This window comes from Leptinotarsa decemlineata, unplaced genomic scaffold (assembly GCF_025532065.1).
Source record: "Leptinotarsa decemlineata unplaced genomic scaffold, Ldec_3_MD MMD2_tig00026328_RagTag_RagTag, whole genome shotgun sequence".
NCBI lineage: Eukaryota > Metazoa > Arthropoda > Insecta > Coleoptera > Chrysomelidae > Leptinotarsa > Leptinotarsa decemlineata.
Genome location: NW_027412688.1, coordinates 6,766,243 through 6,779,039, shown reverse-complemented (window position 1 = coordinate 6,779,039; position 12,797 = coordinate 6,766,243). Strand labels below are relative to the sequence as shown.

At 34.9% G+C, this 12,797-nt stretch overlaps 2 protein-coding genes across 2 annotated transcripts; both read right to left on the bottom strand.

Annotated features, from left to right (window-relative positions):
- Positions 1–3,497: 3,497 nt before the first annotated feature.
- On the bottom strand, positions 3,498–5,322 carry LOC141485637 (uncharacterized). Its single transcript, XM_074182712.1, has one exon. It carries the CDS (start codon positions 4,816–4,818, stop codon positions 3,652–3,654), a length of 1,167 nt encoding a protein of 388 aa, XP_074038813.1. The 5' UTR covers positions 4,819–5,322; the 3' UTR covers positions 3,498–3,651.
- A 5,943-nt stretch (positions 5,323–11,265) lies between these two features.
- On the bottom strand, positions 11,266–12,632 carry LOC141485462 (uncharacterized). The gene has a single exon (XM_074182228.1). The coding sequence runs from the start codon at positions 12,628–12,630 to the stop codon at positions 11,707–11,709; it is 924 nt and encodes a 307-aa protein (XP_074038329.1). The 5' UTR covers positions 12,631–12,632; the 3' UTR covers positions 11,266–11,706.
- Positions 12,633–12,797: the final 165 nt, after the last annotated feature.

Genomic DNA, 12,797 nt, shown 5'->3' with positions numbered 1-12,797 from the left:
TGAATATTTTCATAAATTCCAATTCAATCCTATTATCAAAAAATAATACATCCCTATCACGATAGATAGAATTGAAATATTCGGCGTAAAATTCGTCAGCATTTTGGTTATTATTCTGTGAAAACATACCTCATCATATTGCTGATAATTTCGAGTGTACAAAAATTTGAAACACGATTTATATTTTTGCAAGTATATTGGGTTGCTCCAAAGGTTGTGTCCGTTTTAAAGTGATGCGTGTTTGTAGCTCTACATCTCAATGAATATCTATTCTATTATGTATTGGTATATTTTATTCTATAGAGAATTTTGTAACGTCTACATTGATTCTTTTATTTTTGCGAAATTTCAAATTTTTACCTCTTTCCACCTTGATAGATTTATTTGAAGAGGAACAATAAGAATATATTTTTGGACAAGGTGAATACTTTCATAAATTCCAATCCAATTCTATTATCAAAAAATAATATATCCCTATCACGATAGATTGAATTGAAATATTCGGTGAAAACATACCTCATCATATTGCTGATAATTTCGAGTGTACAAAAATTTGAAATACAATAGGTTTTTGCAAGTATATTGGGTTGCTCCAAAAGTTGTGTCCGTTTGTCCGTTTTAAAGTGATGCGTGTTTGTAGCTCTATATCTCAATGAATATCTATTCTATTATGTATTGGTATATTTAATTCGATAGAGAATTTTGTAACGTCTACATTGATTCTTTTATTTTTGCGAAATGTCAAATTTTTACCTCGTTCCAGCTTTATATTATATGATGTCGTTAAGCGATGGAAAAATAACTATCAAGGCTTCTGGCAATGACAGTGTTGATGAACGCACTGTTCAACGTTGATTTTCCAAATTTCGTTCCGGAAATCTTTGCCTCGAAGTTGAGCCCCAAATTGGTCGGCCTACAGGACGAGCATTTGAAGACCCTGGTGAAGGCTGACCCATCACAAACGGTAAACATGACAGGAGCCATGAGAACAACACCAACCGCGGCAATGGAATTAACTACTGGTTTGACCCCTCTGGACCTGTACGTTAAGGAGGTTGCGTTAATGGCCATGTTACGATTGCGAACGGGTGGTGTAAATCTCGAAGTTAGGAATGGGTCAATTGAGGCTGAGCCTATGGCGGGAAGCGCTTACTGCGCAACCTCTGCTGCAGGCAACTAGAGATGCAATTGAACCCAGCTTTGTGTTTAATAAACCTTACAAAATACAATTAAAACAGAATACTGAGTCAGATGCTACTAATGCAATACGCAAATATATATACAGACGGCTCAAAAACCAAAGAAGGCTCAGGATGTAGAGTGTACTCTAGACCACTAAGCCTAAGGATTAAGTTGGGAACGGAAAAATATACCAGCGTGGTTCAAACAGAAAGGAATTTCTGGCAAAAATATAACAATCTGCACTAATAGCAGACAAGTCCTATTAGCCTTAAACAGACAACGTGTTACCTCAGGGCTAGTACTAGAGTGCCACCAAGATTTAGCCAAAGCCTCGGTAAATAATAACATTTTCCTGAGGTGGATTAAAGGGCACGACAGAAGTAAAGAGAGTCGCATTGCTGACTTTTTAAACCAGGAAGCGGCTGGACTAAGAATTTTAGGACCCAGTGATACCTATACGGCCTGATCACTTCGACAATTGCGGAACTAGTCGAATGTTACATCCATGCTCAATCCCTAAAGAGATGGAATGAAATCAAAGGATGTGATCTTGCCAGGATCACCCTTGGCGACCCTGGGAACCTGGCGCCGAAGAAATATCTGGCGATGACCAGGAAAAATCTACGCCTAACAGTAAGATTTCTGAATAGCCACTGTCAACTGAGGAAACGCCTCCACAATATGGGGCTAGTGGACACACCTCTATGCAGGATGTGTGAGCAGGAAGATGAAACTGTCAGGCATGTTCTATGCGAATGCCCGGAGCTAACGTCAATAAGAGAGTGTGTGTTCGGCGGGTCCTGGCCTACACCTGCCGATATAATGGAGATGTCTCCCAGAGACCTGTCCACCTGGAAAGGACAGGATGGAAGATGACCTAGGAGGACAACTCTTTGGGAGAATGCACAATGGGTTACATGTGTCCTAAGTGCTGTTGACCTACATTCACCCTCCCTACTCAACAGATCACAAATGGCGCGTTTCATATGCACTTTTGCTGAGCTATCGAAGTCTTTGCAACAAACACGAAGGATAAAATATTTCGAGCTGTTAGCTACATATAATGCAAAGTTATTTATTAATGAATAACATGCCGTCAGGTAAAATACATACACTACATTATACTACAATTATATCATTACAAGTGATTCAACGTGCTAGTTATTGTCCTAAAACAAGGCTTCACAATCAAACTATATTTTTAGAGCATGAGATCCTTCATGGTAGGTTAACTTGTATTTTGTGATGAAGTACTTTGAACAAACACCACACTGAAATGGTCTCTCTCCAGAATGAATCATCAAATGGCGAGCGAAATGATTCTTGCAAGTGAAAGATTTGGAACACATTTTACATTGAAATAACCCCTCTCCAGTATGACTTCTCAAATGAAGTGTTAAGCGGTCTCTGCCAGAAAAATATTTTGAATAGACGTCACAACGAAATCTTTCTCCAGAATGTATATTTAAGTGACGTTTCAAAAGATACTTTCTAGTGAATGATTTTGAGCAAACGTCACAATGAAACTTTTCCATTTCACTTTGGCCGTTCGAATGATTAATATCCCGTTTCACAGATGGTTTTGAATCACGTGCCAAATCCTCACCACGCAACTATCGTGCCAATATTTCCTGTGACAGTTACATTTAGAGCCACTATTTTCACAATAGCCGCATTCTTTTTCTTCCGCATCGAGAATTTCCTGTTAGAGTTCTTCATAAACAATATCAATGTCTTCATTAATTTTCACTTTCACTAGGTAGTATACGTTTGCAGATACATTCACTGTATCTTCATCAAATTCTATCTCTACGCTTTTCGCAACTTACAAAATCCATACCAAAAATTCTTTTGTTGAGTTCTTCATGAACAATATCAATGTCAACACTAAGCGTTTGCTGATAAATTCACTGTATCTTCATCCCATTTTCCCTCCAGACGCTTTTCAGAACGTTCAAAATCCATGGTGTTCATTTCATTAGACTGTTATAGAAATTATTTGAATTATCTTCCTAACTGCTGTGATCAATACGAAATACATTAAAGCTATAAACATAAAGGGGCAGTTCTCGTTTCTATATATCGAGCTGGAATCATTAGTACCAAAATCAGGTAAATTTAATTGAATTCAATATTTTCTGAAGGAACATAACATTTATTTGTGAAGAGATGGCTCCTTTCTAAATAACTAATCTCTCATGAAAATATACCTCTTTCAATCTAATTACCAATTGTACCAAAAATATTCTCACAGGAGCAATGCGAACCTCTGGCATGAAATCCTACACTTCATGTGTACAAAATGTGCTGAATTATTGAATTTATTGCAACAAACATGAAAGCCAAAAAAATTCGAGATGTTACATGTAGTCAGCTAAAATACATACAATAAATGTTAGAAAATTAAACCACACAACTATTGTAAGAAAATAGTGAATGATCTTTTCTGAACACTCCTACAGCCACACATCAAAATAAAAAACAATTCAATAGAACATGAGTCCCTTCATGGCGGGTTAAATCGTATTTCCTGATGAAGGATTTCGAACAATGACCACAATGAAATGGTCTCTCTCCAGAATGAACCATTGAATGACGGATCATATTATTCTTGCGAGTGAAAGATTTTGAGCAGACATCACACCGAAATGACTTCTCTCCAGAATGAGTTCTGAAATGAACCGTCAAATGGCCCTTATCAATGAAAGATTTTGAACATACAGCACATTGAAATGGTCTCTCTCCAGAATGAATCATTGAATGACGGGTCAAATTATTCTTGCAAGTGAAAGATTTGGAGCAAATTCCACAATTAAATAATCCTTTTCCAGAATGACTTCTTGAATGAACTGCTAAACTGTCCTTGCGGGAAAAAGATTTTGAGCAGACATCACACCGAAATGACTTCTCTCCAGAATGAGTTCTGAAATGAACCGTCAAATGGCCCTTATCAATGAAAGATTTTTTACATACAGCACATTGAAACGGCCTCTCTCCAGAATGAATCATTGAATGACGGGTCAAATTATTCTTACAAGTGAAAGATTTGGAGCAAATTTCACAATTAAATAATCCTTTTCCAGAATGACTTCTTGAATGAACTGCTAAACTGTCCTTGCGGGAAAAAGATTTTGAGCAGACATCGCAGCGGAATAATCTTTTTCCAGAATGTATAGCGGAATGTCTTGTCAAAAGATATTTGTGAATAAATGATTTTGAGCAAACAGCGCAATGAAACTGTTTTACTTGGGATTTCTGCTGAACTGCCACATGATTGGTTTCCTGCTTCACAAATGGTTTTGAATCCTCTCCACGCATACTATTGTGCCAATCTTTCCTCTCACAGTCACTCATATCGTAACTAAAAAAGCCTGTTGGACCAGAGAATCGTTCATTAAATATGTCTCTACAGTTGTATTCTTGTTCTTCAGTTTTCTTTCTGAGTTCTTCATAAACAATATCAATGTCAAATTCATTTTTTACTTCCACTCCGTTTTCGGTGTCATATTCGTAAACATCAATGCCATCCTCAATTTTAACTTTCACTGTGTCTTTGTTTGATGGTGAATTCGCTTTATCTTCATCCCATTTTTCCTCCAGACGCTTTTCACAACTTTTAAAATCCATGGTGTCCATTTCTTCACTTTAAATTTTTTTTGGCAATTATTTTAAAAATTTCACTCACTGATGTGTTCAGTATGGAGTACACTAACCTTATGAGCATACAGGAGCAGTTCTCTTCTTTTTATATAGTAACAGGTAAGGAATCATTGAGACCTCATTAGGATAAATGTGATTGAATTTATTACCTACTTTACAATGAATAATACCTGTGTGGGAAAATGTAATTTGTTGCATCATAACACTATTCAAGTTATATTAGGTTGTTCCAAAAGATTTGTCTGTTTTAATTTCATGTGTGTTTGTAGCTTCATATTACAATCAATATTTATTCTAGTATGTATTTTTATATTTTAATTTGATAGAGAAATTTATAATGTAACCATTGATTGTATTTATTTTTTCCAAATTTCATATACATCTTTCATCTTGATAGTATACGATGTCGTTAAGCGATCTTCCTCTAGGAATTAAATTTGAATCAAAGCGCCGCCGAAACAGCCAGAAAAATCAACAAGACTTTTGGAAATGACGTTGGTTTGCCAAATTTCCTTTCGGAAATCTTAGCCTCGAAGTTGAGTCCCAAATTGGTCGGCCTACAGTAATTCAGGACGACGATTTGAGGACCCTGGTGGAGGCTGACCATCACATATGGAGCGTGGGTCATATGCACATTGAAGTCTTTGCAACAAACACGAAGGCCAAAACAATTCGAGATGATAGTTACATATAATGCAACGTTATTTATTGATGAATAATAATAATAAATATAATTGAATTCGATAATTTCTGAAGAATGATAGGTACATGTGAAGGAAAATATTATAGGATTAAAAGCTGAATTACTTGCTGTTTTGAAGATCAATAATGACCTAATTTTGGCATAAAAATCACAATACCTCATTCAGGTAGAATTTCCAAATTATTTAGAATAGGTGGACAATAAATCTCATTAACTTCAACAACTAATTTTTTCAAAATATATTAAAATAAATATAAATAAATATATGTGAATAAAGTTAATGTTATTCACTTCAACAACTATTTCTTTTGAAATATATGAAATTTCTAATTACTCAGGAAATGCTGGTATAACTGTAAAAGTTGAACCAGTATTGAAAAAAGAAATGAAAGACCTATCAAAGAGGTACCACAAGATCTCTCTTTTCATTCGAATCAAAGTTCTCTCATTGTGATGCCACCCAATCGTTCTTCCCACTGAAAAATACAAACATGTGATATCTACTTCTGTCTAAAAGAATAGAGCCATGACGTAATACGTCTACACTCTATAGAATCTTGAATTGAGGGCGAATATCGAGGTTATATTTCGTCCCTAAAAATATTTGCATGTAGCTTATTGCTGCAAACCTGATTGAAACGTTGAAAAGACAAGTCTGTTGAAAAAATCATTGGTAGAGATGTTGATAATAATAATATTTATTTTTCCACAAGACATATAAAATGTAAAAGAATGGTCAATATATAATGCAAGAGCACTAAAACAAGTACAGTCATTCAAAAATAAAGATATACATATAAAAGAATAGAGCCATATATGATATAACTAGCCATTAAAATATTCTTCCTACGAGTAGAAACATTTTTCAATCAAGAATTGTTTGAGAAAGCTACTGAATTTTTATAAATATTTGGCTTCTTTTATAATAGGGGAGCCCAAGCTGGGATTTCGGGATTTACTAAAGCGCGGCAGATTAATATACAGGGGGATACCTTGTACTCGGTTAAGTACCTCCACCTAATATGAGCCCCATAAATAAAGCCGCCTGTGAGGGATGAAGGATCAAATTAGTAAAAAAAAATTGATCATCAGAAATTCTCGAGCGCGTCAGATTAAGGTGAGGTAAGTTAATTACCTGCTAAAAAGTGTATATTCCAGTAATCTGACAATTTGAGAGTGACGTAAAGAAAGGAGAGGGCAGCAAAGTTGTAAAAAAATAACGTCATTTCGACATTCTCCAGCGTAGCTGATTTTTTTTTAATTTGAAGGAAATAATTCAAGGATAACGAAAAATATATAATCTGACGATTTCCGTAAGCCGAAATAACAAAAATTCGTCGATAAAGTTCAATGCGTGCAGCTGTGTGATACCTATATTTCCCTCTTCGAGTTTCTATTCCTCTATTCTCTATTCACTTTTTCTCTATCTATCACTCTCTCACTCCGTACCCTCTCTGAATTCTATTACCATGACGCCATCACAGCTGATCACAGAGAATCGTATACAATATCTAAGTTTGAAAATGTCCTTATATATTGTATAAGTTTGAAAATATCCTTATAGGACGAAACTGCAGTAACGTTAGTTACAAATAATTGTGGTAAAAAACATAGAAAGTTTCATTTCTTTTTTTTTTCTACTTAAAAAACATACCCTTATTTATTTGCATGCTATTTCCTGAGCTTTTCAATTAATTAAGTTCAATGAATTGTTTTTTTTTAATATTGGTTTTGTCAGATTGAGCGAATCCCTTTAGATAATCGTCAGATTATGAGAGAGCACGTCTAAAACATAAAGATGAACCATATATATCTTAATCTGACGCCCTTGAGTATTTCAAAATGACGAATTTCGTTTGCACATCAAAATAATGGCCGCGAGTTTTCGTCAGATCGAAATCGTCAGATTATTGAATGGGAGCTTTTTTTTTGTTGCACTTGACACCCCCTTAGAAAATCTGACGCGCTCGATTACATTTTTTGTCTTTTCACTTTTAACCCTTACATATAACCACCCACATCATGCAAACGATCAGATTAACATACCAACATTATTAAAAATACGTAGGACATTGATGCTATTAATATCTGACGCGCTCGAGTATGTCCATGCAACAGTATTTTTTACATGTTTAAAAATCTATAGCCGCTTGCTACACCGATGAAAAGGTATATATTATATAACATTTTTTTCTTCTTATCATCTAAGCTTTGCAACCTAATATGTCTCAATGACACTCGAGTAAATCCCCATTTTCATCGTGGGCTCCCCTGCTATTATACTATTAGGTAAATGATTGTAAATAGACAGACCCATAATTGTAAGTGCATTGTCAGAGACTTTATATTTTGTGATTGGAATGTGGTAATTTTTTCTTTGGCGTGTATTTAGGGAGTAAAATTCTCCCGTCAAAACAAATTTTTGTCTATTTTTGAAAATGAAGACGATTAATTCATAAATATAGACAGACATGAGGGTCATAATTCTAAAATGTTCTAAAAAGTCCCTACAGGAATGTGTACTAAGAACTCTAATTATTATTCTTACTATTCTTTTTCGTATAGAAAAAACATTTTTTGCCAAAGTGGAATTTCCCCACAAAAATATTCCATACCTAATTCGTGACACAACCTGTGCATGGTATAGAGCCACTAGCTGAGGTATTTCATGTATATGTTCGAGATTCCTCGACATGAAACATACAGAATTCAATTTTTTTATTGAGTTTGTACAGTAACCCTTCCAGGTTACATTTTCATCAACAGAAAGTCCAAGAAAATTGGTTTCATCTGTACTGTCAATAGTTACATCAACATTCATCCTAATTCTGAGAGGATCGCATTTTCTTTGATAGTTATGAAATCGTATAATAAGGGTTTAGGGTTTTATGAGTGTTCAAATTCAGAAAATTAGTATTGCACCTGTCCAGCTTTTTATGTATCTTTTTGCGTATTAATTTTTTTGGGAAATTATCAGTGACGTGTCGTCTGCATACATTGTTGCATGAACGCCTTTCAACAATTTATCCAGATCGTTAGAGTACAATATGAATAAAATAGGTCCTAGGATCGATCCTTGTGGTACACCAGTATTAATGGCTTTACTTGAATTTACTTGAATTGACGAAACCAACCCTTTCAGATTGGATATTTGGAATACATATGTACTGATGACGGTGTTTCAAAAAAGAGGAAATCCATTCTAATGTTATCTATACCTCGTAATCCATAATTATACAATTTTCAAATATAGTAATTCCAGTTGATGAGTTGATTGAACAATTCAGATACTGAATCGCGTTCAGCATTGAAATATCTATGACAAGCACCTAGTAATGAATATAATTAGAAAAACCGTGAATGTTACTGGAGTTTTATCCTAACACCAAACCGTAATTTTGACACCTCGACACGTGTTTCGACCACCAAGTGATCCTCTTCAAGAGAAGGAGTAAACTCAGTTTAGCTTTCAGATTAAACTCAGTTTAACCTTTATCTTAAAGATGGTCACTTAGTGATCGAAACACGTGCCGAGGTGTTGAAATAACGGTTTGGTATTGGGATAAAACTACAGTAATATTCATTACTACACCAAAGGTTCCAAACAGTGCATCACAAGTATAAAAAAACATGATCAACTATTCAACTAGATTGTTGTATTTGACAGTGTGGTCTATTAATTGTCTATTATTGTCTCGATATAAATATTATTCAGCAGCAATTTTGTACAACTTGACAAATATAGATGAAAGTGTGGAAAGTTTCACGTCCACGCACTATGTATTGCTGATAAGGGTTTAAGCATCTAACATTTGTGGAGTAAACAAACTGGTACAGCCTGTGAAAAATTAAATGTAACAAAAAAGGAGTTTCACTCGATTCAAGGAAAACTTTCAAATAGTCAGGGTTTTCACAACTTTCACTCTTTAATATTCATTTGCTGAAAAATTCACTGTATCTTCATCGCATTTTCTCTACAGACGCTTTTCACAACGTTCAAAATCAATGGTGTCCATTTCATTATACTATTATCGAAAATTATTTGAATTATACAGGGTGTAACTGAATAAGTGTTAAACATTTAAGAAGGTGATTCCTCATCGAAAAAAAGATAGGATCTTTCATATAAAGAAATTTCATTGGAGCATTCCTTATTGAGATACAGCCCCTTGAAGAGGGTACATGAAATTTGTATAACAATTTTTTTCAAAAGCACTGAAGAAGTTACAATATTGAAATTGCCTTGACGTTTTGTACTACCAAAAAGATACTTAGCCAGTAATTTATTTGGTTCACCCCATGGTTGTAAGGGATGGAAAACGCAATTCCTAAAACTTATTTCCAATGTAACTTTTTGCCTTACTATTTGTTTACCATTTGAAAATTTATTTCCAATGGGCGGGAGCCCCATCATGCATAAAAAACATATCTTTTCTGACGCCCAAAGGAACTTCCTCCAGCAGGACTGGATGCACTTCTCTTGAGAATTGAACGTATGCCTCACCATTTGATCGAGGAGGTAGAAAATGAGGCCCAATTAAATCATCCCCAATAACTCCGAGCCACACGTTGAGAGAAAACTGTTCTTGATGGTTAGTTTCGACAATAACGTGAGGGTTTTCATCAGCCCATATGTGTTAATTATGAAAATTAATAATCTTGTCCCGAGAAAAAAGACATTCGTCTGTGAATTATATCGTCTTCAGAAAGTCACAATTTCTTCTGATCATTTTCAGCATCCAATTGCAGAATTCAAGACGGTTCGGAAAGTCTCGCGGTAACAGTGCCTGTACTTGTTGAAGATGGTAAAGGTATAAGAGTTGTTCCTTTAAAATTCAAAATGCCGTCATACGATCAACATTTAGCTGGAAAGCAATCTTTCTAGTAGTAGGTTGTTCTTCAATCAAATTAAGTACTGCTTCCTCAAGCTGTGGTGTTCGTACTTCTTGATGGCGACCACAATCCTAGGTTCTTTTGTCTAATGAACCATATTCCCGTAATCGTTGATGAAGTCGAGCAAATATTATATGTGAAGAATGCTATAGTTCTTTTTTTATTTCTTTCCTGATAAGAATATTATTATTTTTTGAATGAAGAGTTGATTTTTCTGTTGCATTTAGACATTGATAAGAACCGTTGATAGGGATGAGTATTATTTTTATATTTTTTTTATTTAGAAGAAGAGTTTATTTGATTACCTATTGCTTGACTAGGTATGTTGTTAATTTTGCAAACTTTTCGAAAGTTTGTTGTAATGTTTAATTGTTTAGTTTTGTTGATCGAGTAGTAGAAAATTACAAAAAAAGATCTCTAATAACACTAAAAAACTGCAAAAGTTTTGTGTAACTTACTGAAATTGTTACGAACGATTCATGATTGAATGATTAAACAGCTGAGTTTTTTATTTTATTAATGTTTATAAACTCTTTGGTATAAAATGATCCCTGGGATTATTTTACCCCTACCCCAGGGATCATTTCGTATATAGGTATGTACAAAATGATCCTTTACTAAACTTTGACAAAAACCTCTAATACAAGAAAACTACATACATATAGTAAAAAATAAGTGTGCAGTTACAAAGTTAAGTAAATTCACTACCTCCAACAAGAGAATTCTTGCGATTTTCCCTTCAACTTCAGCCACAGTTACGTTTTCCCCTTAGAGGGATCATTATACCTCATCTTCCCCTGCCCAAGAAATGCAGGAAATGAATAAAATATGTCATCAGCCAACAGCCGACACCGTCACTATAATCAGTTCACAAATGCTGATAATCGCTCACGTTGGTGCCAAGGCTTAATTCCTCCATGAAATTTTCAGCCGCTGGTGGTTACTGGAGCCACGTGACAGGTGCGCTTGGCTGAGTGGTTCGACTCACTACCTGCCTGAAGTGACTCCGGATCCACTATGTTTGTTTCATGGATATTCAACAAAATTCAATAGTTCAGCAGAAGCGAACATGAAAAGTTGATCAATAAACTATGCAATTCGGATTTTTATGTGCATATAATTAAAAATTCTAGACAATAGAAACATATGATGAAATGTCAGTTAATATTGAAAAACATTGTCAGGTGAAATACGTACAGCTAGTTCTATATGAATAATTTTTATGTGAGTCAACCTGCTGGTCATTGTCCTATTGAATGAACTTCACTTCAAAATAAGAAACAATTCAGTTGAACATGAGTTCCTTCATGGCGGGACAATTTGTATTTGGTGATGAAGGATTTCGAACAATGACCACAATTAAATGGTTTCTCTCCAGAGTGAATCATTAAATGACGTACCAAATGATACTTGCGAGTGAAAGATTTTGAGCAGACATCACACCGAAATGACTTCTCTCCAGAATGAGTTTTGAAATGAACCGTCAAATGGCCCTTATCGATGAAAGATTTTGAACATACAGCACATTGAAATGGCCTCTCTCCAGAATGAATCATTGAATGTCGGGTCAAATGATTCTTGCAGGTGAAAGATTTGGAGCAATTTTCACAATTGAATAATCCTTCTCCAGAATGACTTCTCGAGTGAACTGATAAATAGTCCTTGCGAGAAAAAGATTTTGAGCAGACATCGCACCGGAATAATTTTTCTGCAGAGTGTGTATTGAAATGACGCGTCAAATGATGCTTCTGAATGAATGATTTCGAGCACACAGCGCAATGAAACTTTTTCACTTGGTTTTTCTTCTGAACTATCAAACGATTCAATCCCTGCTTCACAAATGGTTGTGAATCCTCTCCACGTATACTACTGTGCCAATCTTTCCTCTCACAGTCACTCATATCGTAACCAAAAAAGCCTGTTGGACCAGATAATCGTTCATCAAATATGTCTCTACAGTTGTATTCTTGTTCTTTCGTTTCAAAAATGTCTTTTCCGAGTTCTTCATAAACAATATCAATGTCAAATTCACTTTTAACTTCCACTCTGTTTTCGGTGTCATATTTGTAAACATGAATGCCATCCTCAATTTTAACTTTCACTGTGTCTTTGTTTGATGGTGAATTCGCTTCATCGTCATCCCATTTTCCCTCCAGACGCTTTTCACAAATTTTAAAATCCATGGTGTCCATTTCTCCACTATAATTTTTGTCGGCAATTATTTTTAAAATTTCACTCACTTATGTGTTCAGTATGGAGTACACTAACGTTATGAGCATAGAAGGGCAGTTCTCTTCCTTTTATACAGGAACATCTAATCATTAAGACCTCATTTAAATAAATTTGATTGGATTGATTA